The sequence below is a fragment of the Brachyhypopomus gauderio genome, chromosome 11 (genome assembly GCF_052324685.1).
Source record: "Brachyhypopomus gauderio isolate BG-103 chromosome 11, BGAUD_0.2, whole genome shotgun sequence".
NCBI classification, from domain to species: Eukaryota; Metazoa; Chordata; class Actinopteri; order Gymnotiformes; family Hypopomidae; genus Brachyhypopomus; species Brachyhypopomus gauderio.
The window spans coordinates 11,923,569-11,942,789 of record NC_135221.1 but is presented as its reverse complement, the minus strand read 5'-3'; the positions used below and the strand labels follow the sequence as shown (position 1 = coordinate 11,942,789).

Here is a 19,221-nt window from a genome sequence, read left to right as displayed (position 1 = left end):
GGTTGACCATTCATAGACCACTCACTCTGGCCACAAATGAGAAAACAATTATATCTAGCCATATAAACAAGTCAGCTACAGCCTTACCCTTAGAAATAATGAGCTCTGTAAGCCTGGTCCCAAAATTAAGCTAAGATATAAAGGGAAAGACAATAGAATATGAGAACCATGAAAATATTACTAATCTGAGTTACTACTTAAAACATTATGAAAACATAAATAAAAACCTTCATGGAAAGCACTTCCCAACCTTATTGAGTACTCTTGCTCAATAAGCCCTGACTAAAATAACTGACCCACATCAAACTTGCTAAAATTCCTCTAACAACCACTGACATTCCTCTGAGGAAGTCATGTGGCCTCAAGGTGCACCCCTGTGCTACCACACCACCCTTCCCCCACAGAGGCTCTGTAGAAGAGTGTGCAGTGACCATAATGAAACAAAGACTTCAATGAATGGGAATGAATTTGCTCATGTGTGGGTGGCCATACAGCTGAATGCCACATAGTCACAACGAGGAGCTGCTTCAGTCACCAGATCCTGTCAGGGGGACGTCTGCTGGCTCCAGAGGCTGTTGTCTTACCTTTTATCTCACAATGAGGCCTCCCCAATGGGATTTTTCCTACCATAAGAATGACACGGCCCCACTACAAAAGGAAGTTTGACCAGCATGGTGCAGGAATTCTAGCCAACAAGGGAAGGTATTAACAGTCATGAAGAAAGTGGCTGAACAGGTCGATTCACTCAAGCAATTTAAGTGAAAAATGTACAGAATCATTTTTATTGCCATAACATAATTTCTATATTTGGTGCCACTTTAGTGTTCCGTAGTAAACACGTTTTAAGGTCAATAATCTTACGTGACCCAGGCCAATTAGATTAGACATACTGTAATCTGAAGCTCACACGTTTTGGAAAGGAACATATTTGGAAAACACGTGGTCAGGATACAGGTGCAGCAGGACCGAGAGACGTCAGCGAAGCCAGAACACAGGAGGCAGCACAGACAAATATTTGTCTTCTCATATCAAAGCTGGGACGGCATATTTGTTTTATCACTCCTCTTCAAAAATAGCATCAAAATGGTAAACCAGATTCAGCTGGAAATTAGTCATGTTGGTCTGAAACGGTGTTTTCTGTAATAAACATGATTTGCTGGGACACTTCGTAACAAAACTGTGGATAACAGAAAATAAACGGACAAAGTTTTAAAAGATGTCAGGTTTTGTTTTAGCTGGACATTTAATTCACATTTGACAACAACACACTGCATTGACAGTGTAAACAGTTTACTGGCCAAATGATGCTGTATGTCTTGTTTTTCCTCTATAAACACACCAATATTGATATTTAAAAGGCAAGTGTTTTTTTTTTTATCTGAATATTCCTATGAAATTTCAAAACACATCTATGAGCATATTTAACACTGTACTGGAGGGAGAATAGGTTATATTTCATGACTCTTCTAATACAAATATTAAAATAGCAACAAAGTAGTTTTTCATTTTTATGCTACAGTAGTTTCTATTACTTCTGAAAGCACTTAAATCTCTTTAACATTTCTAACATTTTAATAAATAGCATATTAAACATAAAACACTATGTAGATCTTTTTTAAACACATGGCCAGTGTGTTAGGGCTGGACAAGGTTGGTATAAATCTAAATAAATATTAATAACATAAATAAATAAATTAAAAGAAAGGCATAAACATTGAATATTTACAGTGCACAACACAACATAGAAAAAGACAACTGGTAAAAATAAGTCATTTTGGGGACTTGTCTGTTTCTCTCTGAGGAAGTGATAAATGTCCCAACCCAGACCACAATCTCATCTCTGGGGAGTCACCCCAGAGAAATCTTTGTTCCAAAATGTCCACTTTTCCTCAGTGCCCATTTAGATTCCCTCAGCCAATGAGAGTTCCAGTTTGCAACAGGTTCTGGACTGACGGGACCATCTTTCTGAACCTCCCAGCGAATCGTACGGAAGTCCCGCCTCTCACAGAGAAGCCACGACTCCGGTGTCGCAGCTAGTCATCCTTCCTTTCAAGTGCGCTGCTCTGGCCTTCTTGGCATTACACTTCTCCATATTATTTTGAGGTAGAAGTTCCACACAGTCTTCTTGAAGGAAAAGAGGAGACCATTTAAATAAGCAAAGAACACACAGCACGAAGACGAGCGCAGCAGGGCGGTGGGCGTTGTTTGGCATGTCGGTGGTTGGTCTACTCACCATGGACTCCCGTGTGTCAGTGGTGTGTGGGTGAGCCAAGCTTAATCTTCTCCTCATTCTCTACATCATATGTGCCTCGCTTGTGAAACCTGTTGTCAGAAACGAACAAATTAATGTCTAAAAATGTACCAAAAGATATTCACAGCTTCTCATTTGTCGGGTCTTGCCGTCATAACGTTGCTGAATAAAGGGTGCATTCTGTCTTCTATATAGCTCACCTGAGAGCCAAAAGAAGACCAATGATGGTGAGACAGAGTGAGGAGAGAACCACGGCCACCACTGCCAGGGCCGTCGTACGGTTGTAACCTTCTTCCCGGGTCCATACAGGCAGAGAGAAAGAGTGGCATCTCTCTCCATAATAACCTGTGTTACATCTGCGAAGACAGAATTTATGAGGCATTAATTAAAACAATGATAATTTGTGGGTAACGGCTTTGGAACATCTAAAATGCATCAGATACAATGCTTAAACCAATTCACAAAGGAAAGCCTGGAGCAGATAACAGAGGCAGGGCAGGATGGGCCAACTCACATGCAGGAGGGGCCGATCTTCTTCAGGTACTGGCACGTTCCGTGGATGCAGAAGTCCTTATATTTCTTCAGGCAGGGGTTCCTCTTCTTGCCTTTCCCTCTAGCCTTTCCTTTCCTCTGACCTTTCCCCTTCCTCTCGCCTGCATCATGACGCTCTGCGTTCAGCACCGTGCTCGGATCTTTGGGCTTGCTCGAGAACGCAACTGTAGAGGCAACACAGAACAAAGGGACAACTTAGGTTTGCGGCACGAGTACGAGGACAAAAGTATCATCATAGCAAACAGACCGTAAGACCAGCTGCCAATGTTTCAAAACTGCCTAATTACCTTGAGGCATCTCATAATCTCCCGACAGGTCATATTCATCTTCTTCATAGCTGTCGTAATATTCCTCCCCCTCATCCTCCTGGTAGCTCAAGTGCTTGCTGTCCTCAGCAGGTCTTTTCTCATTCAGTGCCTCTGATGTGTGTAACAGGTGAATCACAGTGGTGTGGGAAGGCTTCTCACCCTCATACCTTTCTATAGATGCGCTGCTCACCAGGGCAAAGGCCACTAGAAAGAGATGAGAGAGAGGGGAAAAAAAAATCACTGAATGCATTCATTCTTTATTTGTTCATGTACGCTACAGTACCTAATTCCAGGTTTTTATAATCAGTATTTTTTATGTGTATGGAAATGAGAGAAATGAATGACACATAGCAGTAATGAGAGAACTCGTGGCAGGCCAATGTGCAAATGTGATTTGCAGGCGTACTGAACTTTAAAGACTAACCAAGTCATTGTCTTTGTCAGCATAAGTAGACTAATTTTGGTTTCTGCAAACAGCACACAGAAAAGGCTAAATCTTAAAAACAGCGAACGCTTGCGTTTACCTTATTTGTTATTATTATACCTTAAAATGAAAAAAAAATTTTTTTAAATACCTGATACACTCTATACCCCTAGAGGGTGCTAGCCGAGATTTACAAAACTCGCATGCACAGACACTGATCTAATGCATCAACGCCCGGTCAAAAATAAATATATCATGTTACATAAAGACTATTCTTAAATAGGTAGATGACCAACTGAGTGACATTGTTGCCATCTAAGAAAAGAGTCTTGAACAACAGTTGATAGTTTAGCTGTTAGAATTCATTACTGCCGTCATACTAATGAATATCTGAAACAAGTCATCCGAAAACTTTTTAAAATGTAGAATTTTCGTCTCGTGCATTGCATATCATTATAAACACATGTTTTTAATGTGAACCTGTATTACCCCTTACGATGACCACGAGTGAAAGGGTAAGATTTGAATGAACCATGAACCCCACCTACACCATATACTTACCGAGCGAATAAATGAGAATTGCGACTGTATAAAACTTCATAGTTTCCAATCTGAATATCTAACCGTTTCTTTTTTTATTTCTAAAAATCCGCTTTTTTCCTGAACTCCACCAAATTCAAAGTTAAGTAATAATCCGCAGATGCTTCAGTCCGGGCTCTTCTTGGTGTATGTGACAGGGCAGCTTTGCTCCGCTGAAGTCGCTGCCCGTGGACACCGAGCACTTAAATAGATGAAGGCGGGCAGAGCCACGCCTGCCCGGGCTACGATACACCCCTGTGTGGAGGTCCCCCCGTCCCTAGGGGGCTTTATTACTGCAAAATACATTATTTCATTATTCGTTTGTCTGTTTTCCACGACTCTATTAAATAGGTTACCACCTAAATCATGAAATCAAGTTTAAAAAAAGTTGTGGTTCAAAAATTTTTGAAAAAAGTTCAAAAATTCTAAACTAAAATTGGTAAACCTTTAATGTGTTTGCTATCTCTGTGCTGAAAAGGTTTCGTACCTGTTACATTGGCTTTGATGTGTAAATATGCTTTACGTGGATTGCTATGTATTTTACATTAAAATAAGTAGTAGATCAGTCCGATTGTATTCTGTGATCTTTTAAATCCGAGGCAGATGTGTCTCCACACAACCTGTCCTTGCATCACCTACAATGAGTCATTCTGTTAGCAACTATTTATCTAAATCATTGGTGATGGCGCTAGGCAATACAAAATGAACCAAGAGAAATGAACTGCTGATTTTAGTAGTAGTAGGTCTATCTGTAGATAACAGAATCCAGATTTCCATTAGGCAATACTTAGTCTACTATATCATAGCTGTAAAATAAAATAAAATATGGACATTGTTCATACAATAAACCATTAAAAAATCTAAAAAGACAATAAGCACATCAAACAACATTAATAGGCTCTAGCAAATGTCACACGTGTGTACGTTTCTTCCGTAAGATCTGTCTTTGTTTTATTCTTTCTGCAAGTGTACAGTAGCGAAACGAAAGATTATATTAATTATATAATTCATCACCATAACATCTATAAAACATAATACCAGTACATTTAAGTTTACAGGCATGTTACTAATCTGCGACACGCACGAATGCCATCTAGTGCATCCAGTAGGTTAACCTCAACTCGCAGCTTGTGTTATGTGGTCTGAAATAGCTCTGACTCTTAGATAACTCACCAAAGTCTTTCTTATTGTATAGTGTTATTAATAGCACACATAAACTTAAAGCATAAACCTTTTAGCAGTTCAACAACTGACACAAGTCACACTGGCTTGCCCATCATACAAGTCACACTCTTCTTAGAATAAAAGTATAGGGAATTTGGTTCCGGCTGTAGGGAATTCGGGAATAGTGTGAAGGTAGTATTTACTATTAAATGCATTACGGGATAAAATAGATAGACTACATCCAAACAGGGTGACTTAGATCATTCGTGGGTTTGACTCAACGGTCGATTTCTCTCACTTATTCTACATATCCGTGAGCGATTACTCTAGTCTGGCTCACGTCACGTGTTAAGGCTCCGAAAATGGCCGACGAAAACCCAAACAAAAAAGTTCACAGCAACGATATCAAAAACGAAGAACCGGTATCTACCGCAGTTGTAAATGACGCTGTGGAAAACGATAACAATGGGGAGCAGAAGGAGAGGCCGCTCGACAGCTCTTGGTCGGCACCAATTTTGTCCTTGGCACGAAAAGCCACCGAGTCGATTAGCAGTGTGCACAGTCCTGGTTTGAGGAACTCCTCTGTGTGTGAAGGGAGTCCGTCTCCACAACGGACCTCCGACTCTACCAAGTGTGGTAGGAAACTTGATCCGTTGTTCATAGTCAAAAATGTCAGTAACACTGCGAATACTACTGAAAGCTACTTCTGCTAGCTAACTAGCCAACTGACTGAGTGAGTGAGTGAGCTAGATAACCAGCGGTCTAGCTGAGGACTTTCAGATTTTCATATAAAGTTGACTAGATCCCAGTATCTACAGTTACTCGAACCATTCCGGCTTGTAATATAGTTAATGTCTTCTTCTTCCTATAAGTTATGATCTCCTTATATTTGTACCGACTTATTTTAGTGTGTGGCTGGAAAGTACAGGTTGGCTGTGTGTCTAAACTGTAAACCTGTTTTGGTGTCTTCTGCCATTTCAGCAATGAAGGATCCCATGTCAGTAGAGAGATCCAATCTACTAAGTATGATGAAGCTTAGCATTAAAGTGCTGATCCAGTCCTCTCTGAGCTTGGGCCGGACTCTAGATTCAGAGTATCCACCTTTGCAGCAGTTCTTTGTGGTCTTGGAACACTGTCTTAAACATGGATTGAAAGGTGATTTAAAAAAAAAATCTTAAAGCCCTTGAAATAGCTGTTCTATAATTTAGGTGTGTATTTTCTACCATTTGCTTTGTAGTGCTTGCTTGACAACATTTTTCCCCCCACCCCACTGCCTTATGAACTCTGCAGTAAAGAAATCCTTTATTGGTCAAAACAAGTCTATCTGGGCTCCTTTGGAATTGGTGGAGAAACTGTGTCCTGAGTCTGCTGACCTTGCTACAAGTGTACGTGATATGCCTGGGCTGAAGTGAGTCTCCATGCAAGTGCATATCTTTGATATATGTCGTATGTGCAAATACCTCACTATTACAGATGTCTTCGGTGTTACAGGATTGTGAGGGGAACATGTGCAGTTCAAAGCCAGTGTAATAGGTTTTATAGTTGTAATCTTTGCTTGAGGGTCCCCTCCCTTAGACCCCTACTCTTCACCCAAACCTTTCACCAAAGCCCCTCCTTCCAATGACATGCTAAGCTAACATTCATACCCATTTCATTGTTTTTTCTTTCACAGGACAGGACTCGGGAGAGCTAGAGCCTGGCTCCATCTGGCCTTGATGCAGAAGAAAGTGGCCGACTATCTGAAAGTTCTGATAAACAGACGTGACCTCCTTGGGTGAGAAGATCCTCACCAAACATCCTCTATTTATCTCCGCTCCTTGTCTGAGCCCCAAGATTTCAGTGCAGTTTTAAATCTGTCATTTTATCTTAACTGCCGTCAATAACAAAGCTATCTTTCTGTTGTGTTTGTCAGAGAATTTTATGAGCCGGGTGCTCTTGTACTGGAGGAAGAGGGCTCCGTTGTTGTAGGTATGCTGGTGGGTCTGAACGTTATTGATGCCAACCTCTGTGTGAAAGGAGAAGACCTGGATTCTCAGGTGAAATATGCAAAGCAATCTCCATTCTAGTGCTGGGTGGTATGACCAAAATTCTATATCACGGTATTTTTCAAAATTATATCGGTTTCATGGTATTTGACGGTTTTTCCCCCCCATGCATGATGTGTTAACTGCATTGATTACGAAAAGAATTACTGCAGTAGAGTGGTTAAGAGTACCCTATTCCACTGTTAGAAAAATGTCTCCACCTAAGTATTACATGTAATACAGATTTGCATGGCCCCACATGATCAATTTTCAAATGGTAGCACTAAAGTAGTGAATTAATCATATAGCATGACAGTTGCAGTAAAAATGCAAAACCTTTTATTTTTTAAATCTCTTTTAATGTGATAAAAAGCTAATCATTTCGACCATATGTGTATTTGTATAAATATGTAACTTAATTAAGCTGAAGGTGGTGGAAAATATTGAAAATGGACCTTGAAAGTTCCGTGCTTGAATTCCACCTTGTGAAGGTGGATGAACCCTGCAAACACAGCGCTGAAGAGCAGAACGCGACCTCGACACGCCACAGCGGAGCCCCTGCAATTGCTACCCGTATTTTCCGGACTATAAGCCGCTTATTCCCTTACGCTTTGAACCATGCGACTTATACTGAAGTGGGGCTTTTCTGTAGATGTTTCTTCACCCGTCAGGGGTGGAGCCGAAAGTTAATCAGGTGGTAGGACAAAGTTGTGAATCAAAGAAGAAAGTGCTAATTTTCATTTAACACATGCAAGCAGCAGGCACGACGGAGAATTTTTTAACGAACGTGTTGTGCCGCGTTCCGACTCCCCTCGTTTGCACACACATAAAGACACTACAGAAGATATTGGGGAGTTACAGTGATTGTAATTTAGTTCATTGAGCACTTTAGTTTTGTCCTAACTAGATATTTAGACATAATATTGCTGTAATACTGCGAAGTCATGTAGTCAGAGGTGAACTTCAGTATAGCCAGTCTGCATTTTATTTAAAATAATTAACACCCTTGAGCCAGTGTGTCTTTGGACATAGATAATGCCGTTTGCTGTGATTGATAATTAAAGTGTAGCTCTTATTTTTGCATAGAAACATAAATCGACAATATAATCTGTAGCGTCTTTATGCGGATAAACGAGAGGAGTCGGAATTCAGCACAACTCCGGCTGAAAGCCAAATCTGTCGCACATGAAATGCTACAGGCACTGTTCAGAAACTGATCAGTTCAGTTAAAGGTATTCAGTTCAGTAGATATATGCGGCTTTTAGCCCGGTGTGGCTTATAAAACATTTTCCATTTCTTAAAAAACTTTGTAGGTGTGCTGTATAGTCGAGAAAATACGGTACTTCCTGACAACAGACACAGCTCCTTTCTTTGGCAAAAGTACCTTTGGGGCATCATCTTTTACTTCCCTTGAGAAACATTTAACGACTTTGCTGCGTTCCGGACACATGAAGGTTGTTTAAACCGGTGTGGCCGGTTTATGAAAAATTCTTATGATAACAAAAATAAACACCAGTTTTCGGTGTGAACCGGTGTACCGCCCAGCACTACTCTTGGGACCATTTTGGTGTAGTTCACATGGTAACCATAGCAGTCTTGATGTTTTAGGTGGGTATCATTGACTTCTCGCTGTACCTAAAGGACCCACAGATGACTGAAAACACACAAGAGTGAGTAGCTAATACACCGTGCTGAACTGCACACGCTTCCCTTCACACCTTCCCCTAATAACAAAAATCCATATCTTCTAAATTGTCCTTCCATGTGGCCAAATGTCAGGTCAAAATTCCAGACCTTGAAAATATATTTTAATAGTGTTTAGAGTGTATGTTTGAATAGGGTGTATAATAATCTTTGTAATTACGAGTGTAAATGATTCTTTGGTACCGTAGTGATGTTAGAATTTGACATTTCACACCATTTCAATGACTGCTACTTGTAAAATTGGTGAAGAACCCCTTTGCGCTCAAATCTTCAAAGACTGTAGGCCACGTACACGTGTGTTATGCTTGTATTTTGCTTACTGTTTCTCCTTTTGTCAGTGGTGCTAAAATGACAGCGATCCTGGATCAGAAGCATTACATAGAGGAACTGAACCGCCACCTGGGCTGCACTGTGAATGACCTTCAGGTCAAGATGGACTCACTGGAGAAGATCAACTGCAAACTCATGGAGGAGGTCAGACGCCCCTGTGTTCATTCATGAGCGTTACCTGCAGATAGCAGCAGGTTCTGAATGCGGCACGTGTGTTCCGCAGCTGTCGGCGGCCACAGACAGGATCAACTCGTTACGGGAGGAGCACGAGCAGCTTCGCCAGGAGAACCTCAGCATCCTTCAGACCAGCCAGAGGAAAGAGGAGGTAAACCCCCCCCCCCCCCCCTCGCCCGAGGACCGCAGGAGCACGCTCCGCTCAGGGATCCGCCAGCAGGGTTCTCAGTTCTCCTCCTCTGCCTCCTCTTCCTCTTGGGGCAGTCATGGCCTGGTGGTAGGAAACTGGTCTTGTGACCGGAGGGTTGTGGGTTCGATTCCCAGACCTGAAGCCATGGTTGAGGTGCCCTTGAGCAAGGCACCTAACCCCAACTGCTCCCCGGGCGCCGGGCGAGGGCTGCCCACCGCTCTGGGCACGTGTGATCCACAGCCCCCTAGTAATCACTAGTGTGTTTGTGTGTGTTCTAACTGCACCAGATGGGTTAAAAGCGGAGGACAATTTTCCATTGCGGTGTAAAAATCGCAATTGACAAAATACGGCACATTTTTTCCTCATGATCTTCCAGGTAACACTGCAGGACAGTCAGGTCGAGCTCGAGACCTACCGGCAGACGCGCCAGGGTCTGGACGAAATGTACAGCGTGGTGTGGAAACAGTACAAGGAGGAGAAGCGCATCAGACAGGTTGGTCGCACATGCCCCCCCCCCCCCCCCCCTCACCCCCCACCCCCCCCCCACCTGTTTCCTTCCTCTCTGCACGATCTCCGAACCGAACGGGTGGCCATCAGACTCACTAGCACTTCATTGTTCTGCTTCCGTCTTCACCGTTTCCTTGTTTCCTTGTTGATTATTTAATGACCTTTTCACATACTGCACGTTTAACTTCACTCGGTTAAATGTGCCCAAATGTATTAAAAGTCCATCTAGATCTGTAGGCATTACCAGATTCCTTCTCATGGTCATCGTCGCATATTTAAATGAGGATATATACGTGTATATGTGAGGAGTCTTCATTTTAGTTCGGATGACATTTTCTTGGACGTTCTGCGATACGTTAATGTCATTCTCTGATTAATCTTTCTTTAAACATTCTGAAGCTGACATGTGGTCCATCTGGCCATGTAGGAGCTGCAGAAGGAGCTGGAGCTACAGGTGGGACTCAAGCAGGAGATGGAGGTGGCCATGAAGCTGCTGGAGAAGGACATCCACGAGAAGCAGGACACACTGGCCGCCCTTCGCCAGCAGCTGGACCAGGTCAAGAACCTCAACCTCGACATGTTCAACAAAACGCAGGTACTGTTGCACCTGATGACCTGGGTGTCCTGTTGCATACGTATGTTGCGATGCAATTGTTTTTGAAATTATCGGTGCTGATTTTAAAATTATTTTTTATGGTTTTATGGTCAATTCTGTTGTTCTTTGTCTCCCCCTGCTGGCCAAATAAGGAAGCTCGCAAAGTGGTCCAGAGGAAGGAGGAGGAGGTGTTGAATCTGGAGCAGAAGATGAGTCAGATGGAAACGTCAATGAAAGAACTGGAACTGAGGTGAGGGCCAATACACATTTTCAGGTTTGACGTGGTATTCATGTTTTGTTGATGTATTTAAAAGCGATTCCACAGATCATTTGGTTTGGCTCAGGAAGCGTCCAAAAATATTGTAAAGTAGCATGTCCAAGTACCCAGTCTGATCTTTACAAAATAATGCAGTTGAGCTGTAAACAACAAAAAACTGATCAAATGAATCAAATCAAAATGATATTTTGTAAAGAACAAAAATCCTCTAAAATATATGAATATATATTTGGTTGGTTCGGCAACAAAATTGAATAACCTGCTGTCCAGGAAGCCACTGTGTTAATGGTGGGGGACATCTCTTGAGCAGATGTCCCTTGAGACCGCTGTAAGTAAAATGAGCCTGGTGTCCATAAAGGCTGCAGAGCTCTGAGCGTGGACGCAGGAGCACAGAGGAGACTCGGGAGGAGGTGCGCTGTGAGATGCAGAGCAGGGTGGACGGACTACAGAAGCGCCTCTCTGACCTTGATGCCCTGAGGTACCAGCCGGCTGGTTTACCACACAGGCACCACAAGTCACCAGTACCACGTGTGCCTGTTGGCGTGAGGGCAGTTAACGTGATCTTTACATACAGCTCTCTGGCGAAGTTTTCGCTCCGTTAACATATTTGTTCTATTTAGCGTTAATGGCGAATAAAGGCGGATGGCCACCAATTAGCACTAAAGTGTGCCAAGTGGCAAAATTTCCACATATATTTTTTGTGCATCAGGGCGGGGCTGGAGGCGGAGCTAAGCAGGGAGAAGGATCAGAGGCAGCGGCTGCAGAGGGATCTCCAGCGAGAGCAGGACAACAGCACAGAGCTGCGCACCCAACTCCAGCAGCTCCAGGGCCTGCAGACGGTCAGACCGCACTCTTCATCATCATCATCATCACCGCAGCACCCTGCCGCTGTTCAATACGATTTGTTTGCTTTTTTTTCTCTCTCTCTGATGAAATGTGATTCCACCAGGAGCTGCAGGGTCTGCGTCAGGAGAAGAAACAGCTGCAGCAGCTGTGTGAGGAACAGGAGCAGGCGCTGCAGGAGATGGGCCTTCACCTCAGCCAGTAAGACCGAGGCCCTACCAGACTCTTACACAGCAGCACACGCTGCAGTCACGCTCAGCCGTTCCTTTCTCATTACTCACAACTGTTCTCTGCAGATCCAAACTAAAAATGGAGGACTTTAAAGAGGTCAACAAAGCTTTAAAGGTAGGGTCACCACCAGCAGTGTGGCAAGTTTCAATCAATACATTTCCCTAAATGCTGAGGATTCTGAAACAGCTGTTGGTTCGCTTCAAATTTCTCCACACTCGTGGTAGTACAAAGCAGCTAAAGTGCTACATTTCACGGGCTGATCACATGGTGCAGTGTTGGAGGTCATGTCTTGAGCTGAAGAAGGTTTTGCTCTTCCAGGGTCACGCTTGGCTGAAGGATGATGAGGCCACACAATGTAAGCAATGCCAGAAGGAGTTCTCCATCTCCCGCCGAAAAGTAAGCACCAGACCCGCGTCCAGGGCTTATGGGGTGTAGTTAACGAACCGTGCATGCGGGGTTCCTGTTGCGGTTCCTCCAGTGGTGTGTGAAGGTCGTGTCCTAACTCCACTCTCACTACCTCCCTTTCAGCACCATTGCAGAAACTGTGGGGACATCTACTGCAGCAGCTGCTCCGCAAACGAGCTGGCTCTTCCGTCCTACCCCAGACCGGTGCGCGTCTGCGACATCTGCCACTCTCTGCTTCTCCAGAGAAGCTCCACCACTTCTTGACACTGTTCGGACTCCTCAGACCAAACACGAATGTGCATGGCGAACAGGCACATTGCTCTACCAACTCCTTGGTGATCATGGGGTTTGGAGACTAGCCAGAATAATACGTGTGCTTTGATTCTTTGGGGCTTTCAGCTTGATGGAAATCTGTCTTCAGCCAGTAGGCAGTATAAATATTGCAAATTATATGCAAAGTAATTTCTTCTACAGGGAGAATGTGATTATTTTTAAAAGGTGTATTCTAAGGCATGATGTTTGTGATGGCTGTATCCCCCCCCCACCTTGTTGATATTCTCCATTTTAGGGAGAGTGTTAATTGAAAACTCAAACTCCATTCAACTACTTTTGAGCCCTTGTGAGATGTTTTCACTCATGGCCCCCTCTTTTCTAAACGTGAATGAGGGGAAGAATAAAATGCTTCTTTTGAGGCTGCTCTCTGGGAGATGCTCAACACTGCCCCTGTTTGCAGCACCCCTATTTTACTCCTGCATGTTCTCAGTGGCCATATTTAGGGTTGATTTGAACGATTAAGAAGGACACACAACTGAGAGGGTTGCCATGCAACAAAATGCAAGGATCTCACAAAAGGCAGCTGTAATAATGATGTGTACACCAGGCAGATGCAGTGTGACAGGGCAGGCTGACAAGTACAGATGGGTTAACACACCTGAGTGTATACACTGTGTACAGTGTGCATGCTAAAGGCTTAAAGTATTTAATATTGAATCAATATTTGTTCTTAGAACATAATACGAAAAATTTATGCAGTGTTTAAACAAAAGCATTAATATTTAATTTGTCCTTGGGATACAAAATGACATGTTAATTGGTAAAATTTGTCAGAGGAACGCATTATAGGGAGACTGTAGTTTTCCAGACTATTCCACCATGTTAATTCACTAATACTAAATCAACAAACTTTTTTTTGGAAAACATTGAACTAACTTTTTAAACAAAAACTATGTAAATACAAAATGCTATTTTAGAATGTACAACCATTTACTGTTTGTGCAGTTCTGTCTCCTCCATCTGCACTGTTTAGAAATTTGTAATCATGTTTAAAACGTCTGCACTTTTTCTATAGAATTATGTAGATTTTAATAAACACTACCCCCAGCAAAATAGCCGTCCATCCGTGAAAAACCCAAATAAAACTAAACAAGAACCGAGAGATTAATTCATTCCGGGCACCACACCACAAATACAAAGTCAGTCTACTGGAGGGAGAAGAGTGAGCTATCAAACAATTACCACATGCATCTAACGTTCCAGTTGTGCTCCTGCAAACATGCGTTGGAACAGTACACATCCGCTTTCTACTGTAAAACATACCAGCCCCATCCCACCCCCAGGTGCCATTATGAAAACGGACAGAAACATGGTCACTTTTCTCTGTGTGTGTGTGTATATTAACATTGAAACTACTGCTTCCAGGCACTGCTCCCCTCTTCCAACTTATGTAATATGTCCAGCAATTGGCTTCACTTTTATTACACACACAAAAAAAACACAAACAAAAAGTAATGATGCAGAACAGTTTGGTTCCCTCTCAGTGACATCATCCACATAAGATAAAAAGACGTGAGAAGAATAAAAAAAGGTCTCACTAAACCAGCTCTAAAGCAAGTCAATAAACAACAACAAAATACCTAACAAAAACAAACAAACAAAAACCACAACAGGAGTATGCTAAGTGCTGGTCACCGGTCATTCACCCAGAGGCTGAGAGGAACCAGGGGGTGGAGGTGGCTACATGCCCCAGCCACCACCCATGCTGCTGTTGAGTCCGTTCATCCCCATGGACCCGCGGCTGCCTCCGCCATAGTACCCGCTCCCAATTCCGCTCTGATTACCTGACAGGAGGGAGAAATACACACTTTAGGACCAGGGAGTTCTCAGTGCCACACAAACACATGCACACACTACTCAAAACAGGGCTGAAACAGGCAAACAGTGTCACTGGACATTGGAAAATAACAACCTTCTGCTGTCCCTTCATTAGATACAAAAGAGTCATTTTTAGAAAGATGACCCAACTGCATATCTTCAACAGTGAGCAGGTCACTGCTGATACAAGGACTCCACACAGTGTGATCTCAGATGGGTTCACTGTAGAAATAATTCAATCCATCAGCCAAACGTTCTGCCCATCACACTGTGGTACGGTGGAGTTGACACTCACTGTAATCACTGTACCCCCCCATGCTGCTCTGGTTGCTATAGCCACCACTGTACCCGGAACTCATCTGCTGACTGCCATGCCCATAGGATGACTGGTTCCCTGGAGGTGAAACGCACAGCGTAGGGCGAGTTAGAGCAGACCCGCCCGGTCATAGAGGCCACGGGCCAAACGGAGCACTAACCCAACACTCCCATCATCTGACCTCCATATCCGCCACTGCCGCCTCCCGCTGTCGAGTTGAGGAACAGCTCCACGTAGCGATGCTCTGCAAGACATGGCGGGGGCTAGTTAGCGGCGCGTTCCAACGGGGCGGTGTGTGTGTGTGTGTGTGTGTATGTATGAGGGTCTACTCACGCATGTTGGCTTTGTCCTTCGACATGGCGGCTACGGCATCTTCATGTGTGGCGAACTCCACGTCGGCCTCGCCCGTCACCCTGCCGTCGGGGCCGATCTCCATGTGCACACGCACCGGGTTCAGCGGGGAGAAGAACTGCGACACGGACCAACGAGGTACAGTTCAAAAACGGCTCCGCATTGCGGGGAAGTGCAATCAGAAAACATCAGTTTCAGCATCTTGGTCAAACATTTCCTGTGGGGAGACGAACCCAACCGTCCACTCATGTGCGTATACGAACTCACATTGTATATGTCCGTCTCCGTGGCCCTGTAGGGAAGGCCTCTCATATGCACACAGTGCCCCGTTGTGCTCTGAAAAGAGGAACCTCCATCCCCATAACGACCATCTGAGACAGAGATTTTTTTTTTTAAGTGTGAACGAGCACCAGAAGGTTACCGAGCAACACCAAACCATCTTGTCGGCGGTTCACGCGTACCTCCTCCGTAGCCGCCTCGCCGCACGCGCTCAAACGCGACGCCGCGGCCCATGCTGTTGTAGCCGCGGCCGGCGCCGGGCCGGTCGTACGGACCCGGCCTCTGTATGCCCATCACCTTCCGCTGGGGCTCGTAGTGGGTGCGCACCTCCGCACGGCTGCTCTTGAAGATCTCTATGTACCTACGGGGGCCAAGAGCACAGTGATGGAACCAGGGCCTACGGACCGGGGGCAACAGAGCATTGCTGCGTGCACAAATATCGGACTCTAAAAGGATCCATTGGAGGGGGGATTACAATAATGTTATACACCCTGACAACTTGAATACTGAAAAACGGACAATGACTCCACTCAGTGACTTTTTTTCTGGTTTGGAAAATGAAGAAAAACAAATATTAACAAATATATGTGGAACCTTACATTTAAGAGCACCATTCAACCCTCATTCAACTTTTCTTATGGCCACTCATGCAAACAGTCGACACTGCCGCAGCAGCCGCGGGTTACGTGACATCATTGTAACTGTGGGTTACGTTCTTATGTGACATCACTGTAACTGTGGGTAACGTTGTGTGACGTCACTGTAACTGTGGATTATGTTCTTGTCACCCTGTCATAGCAGAGTACATAGAACATGGCAGGAAGAGACTTCAGGCCGTCATGTCTGACTCAGTATTACCTGTGTTTACCGGGTCCTCATGAGCTGAAGTCTTCATTGTGGTAAATATAAACCTGAGAGATCTCTAACACATTAAACTTAGTGCTGAGTGACCACTTCTAGCCCCCACAATTGGACTGGATTTTCATTTACTTGAATGGGCCATGGTGTTTGAAACTAATGGTATTTTTGTAGTTTAGAACTTTTCTTTCAAATCTATGGTCATACATAAACATGTTTTCAGCTAAAACACATCCCGGACACCCAAAGAATTGAAACCGTTCACCAGTAACGAGTAAAGAAATGTTGCATCTTTTACTGTAATCTCACGTTAGAATCCAGAAAAGTTCTGAACGATCATTTCCGTTCACTTGGTCCTTTTCAATCAATTCTCATTTAGTGACTCACTCAGCACTAAAGATGGAGATAAAACATGGAGATAAACAGTATGACTTGGGGTGAGAACTGGGCCTCATCTTCCGAAAGTGCAATCAATACTTGTTATTATTACTTCAAACAGTTTGAGAGAATGTCTTGCCATTTCTGCAGTGCATACATGTTGAGAGGTGCACACCATAAGAAAAGCAACTTATCCAGCCAACCAACCAACCATCCCCACCTGTGCCCTATTCTTTCCTTGTGTTTCTTTAGAGCCTTTTCAGCTATATCCTGTGAAGCAAACTGCACGAAGGCCTCCCCCGTACTCCTCCCCTGGAAGTCCACCGGCAATGTAATCCCATTTGGCACGATTTCCAACCCTTCAACCCAAGGACAGATAACCCCAGTGGGGGACATATTAAATCACAAGCCCATTAACATGAATTTATAGTTTGCTAAGGGATGTTTCATATTAGAAATGATGTTACATGTAAACACCAGATGGGGTGCAATGCACTATGAGTAGTATCTTATTGTAACAATGATAAAAGGGTAATTGATACGAGTAGTCAGGTGTCTAAGAAATGTCTATTTTTCATTGTTGCTGTACATAAAGCAAATGTCCTAAAATAGACCATTTGGGCAGCCATTTATACTTGTTAAAATTTATAAGACCATAATAAATGAAACAAAGATATTTTAAAGAATGGCAGCAAAGTGACCCATTTTGGTCTTTTAATCTATTTCAATTCAAATGTATTACAGTAAAAATAGTTCCAAGTTTAAATAAAACAGCCTTCCGGTGTCCAGAAACAGTGACATTTGCATTTCATCTTACTAAGGTTATGTATAAATAATAGTCAGTGAGTCACTGTTTGAGTTTCTGACTGATGTGTGGAATAAAACTGCAAGTTCTCACGGACGTACCTGCGAAAAACTGGACAATCTCCTCTTTACTGCAGCCGAAAGGCAGACCCCGAAGCCTGACCAGGCCGTCCCCTGCGGTGTCTGGGCAGTTCGGGCCCGTGTGCTTCAAGACCCAGTCCATCTCAACGCTGTTGGATTTGAACACTGAAACCACACATGCATCCATTAGTCTACGGTCACTGAATGTTATAAACTCTCCACCACGCATCCCACCCGAGCAGCACCGGGTCGTGCGGCCCACCTTCTACGTAGCGGTGTCCCATCGTCTCCCGGTCCTTCTTGACGGCGATCTTGAGATCTTCGTCCGTCTCGAACTCCACGAACGCCTCTCCACTGGGCCGCCCCTCCCTCGTGTATGTGAAATGGATGCTCGTACCGCTGCTTGCAATTTTGCATTCTGTAATAAAAAACCAAAAATTAGTTGCCAACTGTGGTCAGACCGCGAACAATATTGAACAATAATGTTTCCCCCTTCGGAACCGACCTGAGAAGAACCGCTGCACTTCGTCCGCCGAGCAGGACCAGGGCAAACCCCTCACCCGCACCACGAAACCCTCTCCGTCCGCCATGCTCTGCGCTGCTGCGAACACGGGAAAACGTGTTTTGGACCTTATTCATCCGGTTCCGTTCGACTAACTAGATAAATGTGAATGTTATATCCCGTACAGAACCATGCAAAACCGGGTCAAACAACGGCTGTTGAGCGGCCATGTGCTGACATTGGGGCATCCCGGACACAATTAAAACACATTTTAAGCAATCGCACAGGTCTGAAGACACCAAATCAACCGGGTACCGAATAGCTGGAGCGTCTGAGCCCGTAATCTCCAGCTACGTGCGCAAGCGGTTCCGTCAGCTAGCCATAGATTAGCATGCTAACTATAGTAAAACCGAAACGATGAAGGGAACAGGCGACCTGGACACTTTGAGCTAGCTGCTACGGAACGACACGATATCCACACGAATAACCAAGCAAACAATTATATCACCACGTCAAACGACGTCTACGGAACCAACGGAACCACCACGGAGCGGGATTATGAGGATTACGGCGGAGATTGAGATTATGAAGACGCTTAGCCAGATTAGCCGAATAAACTAACGCTAGCTGACCCACATACCAAATAAACGTCGCTATCCTCGCGTATTCTGCCACGGAAGGAACGTGAACGGTCAGATATTTGCTCCCTCCGCCAATCCGTTACCCAATAACTTCTTTTAAAAAACCCGTACAGGTCGATAATAACAATTTAGCGAGATAAACTCTACGCCGAAATCACACAATCGACCCCCCCGACTAATAAAGGAAGATCAGCCGAGAGACTCCACCGTTCTTTGTTGATTTTAGGTTACGTGCGAAAAGTGTTGGACATACCGCCACCTGCTGGTTCGTGCTAAAAGTGTTGGACATACCGCCACCTGCT

The 19,221-nt window shown here is 44.1% G+C and overlaps 3 protein-coding genes across 4 annotated transcripts; 1 reads left to right on the top strand and 2 right to left on the bottom strand.

The window, feature by feature from the left end:
• Positions 1-1,219: 1,219 nt before the first annotated feature.
• On the bottom strand, positions 1,220-4,304 carry hbegfa (heparin-binding EGF-like growth factor a). Of its 2 annotated transcripts, none has more exons than XM_077021949.1 (6): positions 4,097-4,304; positions 3,091-3,315; positions 2,766-2,967; positions 2,452-2,607; positions 2,234-2,322; positions 1,220-2,124 (listed from the first exon to the last, which is right to left on the bottom strand). In XM_077021949.1, exons 1-5 carry the CDS (start codon positions 4,134-4,136, stop codon positions 2,250-2,252), a joined length of 696 nt encoding a protein of 231 aa, XP_076878064.1. In that variant the 5' UTR covers positions 4,137-4,304; the 3' UTR covers positions 1,220-2,124; positions 2,234-2,249. The 2 variants fall into 2 exon arrangements, with proteins under 2 accessions (XP_076878064.1, XP_076878065.1); XM_077021950.1 differs by having other exon boundaries at positions 1,220-2,121.
• Positions 4,305-5,605: 1,301 nt separating this feature from the next.
• rufy1 (RUN and FYVE domain containing 1) lies at positions 5,606-14,342 on the top strand. Its single transcript, XM_077021944.1, has 17 exons — positions 5,606-5,914; positions 6,260-6,433; positions 6,569-6,686; positions 6,951-7,052; positions 7,191-7,314; positions 8,911-8,972; positions 9,345-9,480; positions 9,560-9,661; positions 10,077-10,193; positions 10,635-10,802; positions 10,955-11,052; positions 11,438-11,557; positions 11,789-11,918; positions 12,029-12,123; positions 12,219-12,267; positions 12,472-12,549; positions 12,682-14,342. The coding sequence occupies exons 1-17, from the start codon at positions 5,641-5,643 to the stop codon at positions 12,820-12,822; spliced, it is 2,088 nt and encodes a 695-aa protein (XP_076878059.1). The 5' UTR covers positions 5,606-5,640; the 3' UTR covers positions 12,823-14,342.
• hnrnph1 (heterogeneous nuclear ribonucleoprotein H1) lies at positions 13,176-19,157 on the bottom strand. The gene is made up of 11 exons (XM_077021945.1): positions 18,919-19,157; positions 18,282-18,377; positions 18,039-18,194; positions 17,798-17,941; positions 17,112-17,250; positions 15,838-16,016; positions 15,644-15,747; positions 15,359-15,494; positions 15,207-15,269; positions 15,005-15,103; positions 13,176-14,675 (listed from the first exon to the last, which is right to left on the bottom strand). Exons 2-11 carry the CDS (start codon positions 18,364-18,366, stop codon positions 14,572-14,574), a joined length of 1,209 nt encoding a protein of 402 aa, XP_076878060.1. The 5' UTR covers positions 18,367-18,377; positions 18,919-19,157; the 3' UTR covers positions 13,176-14,571.
• Positions 19,158-19,221: the final 64 nt, after the last annotated feature.

Coding starts and splice junctions, on each gene's coding strand:
- hbegfa (XM_077021949.1), bottom strand. CDS start 4,136: ATGAAGTTTTATACAGTCGCAATTCTCATTTATTCGCTCG. Junction 2,968..3,090: donor AGATTATGAGATGCCTCAAG/GTAATTAGGCAG, acceptor TTGCCTCTACAG/TTGCGTTCTCGAGCAAGCCC. Junction 2,608..2,765: donor AAGATCGGCCCCTCCTGCAT/GTGAGTTGGCCC, acceptor CTGTCTTCGCAG/ATGTAACACAGGTTATTATG.
- rufy1 (XM_077021944.1), top strand. CDS start 5,641: ATGGCCGACGAAAACCCAAACAAAAAAGTTCACAGCAACGATATCAAA. Junction 5,915..6,259: donor CTCCGACTCTACCAAGTGTG/GTAGGAAACTTG, acceptor CTGCCATTTCAG/CAATGAAGGATCCCATGTCA. Junction 6,434..6,568: donor TCTTAAACATGGATTGAAAG/GTGATTTAAAAA, acceptor TGAACTCTGCAG/TAAAGAAATCCTTTATTGGT.
- hnrnph1 (XM_077021945.1), bottom strand. CDS start 18,366: ATGGCGGACGGAGAGGGTTTCGTGGTGCGGGTGAGGGGTTTGCCCTGG. Junction 17,251..17,797: donor GATTGTCCAGTTTTTCGCAG/GTACGTCCGTGA, acceptor CTTGGGTTGAAG/GGTTGGAAATCGTGCCAAAT. Junction 15,748..15,837: donor GCGAGGCGGCTACGGAGGAG/GTACGCGTGAAC, acceptor TCTCTGTCTCAG/ATGGTCGTTATGGGGATGGA.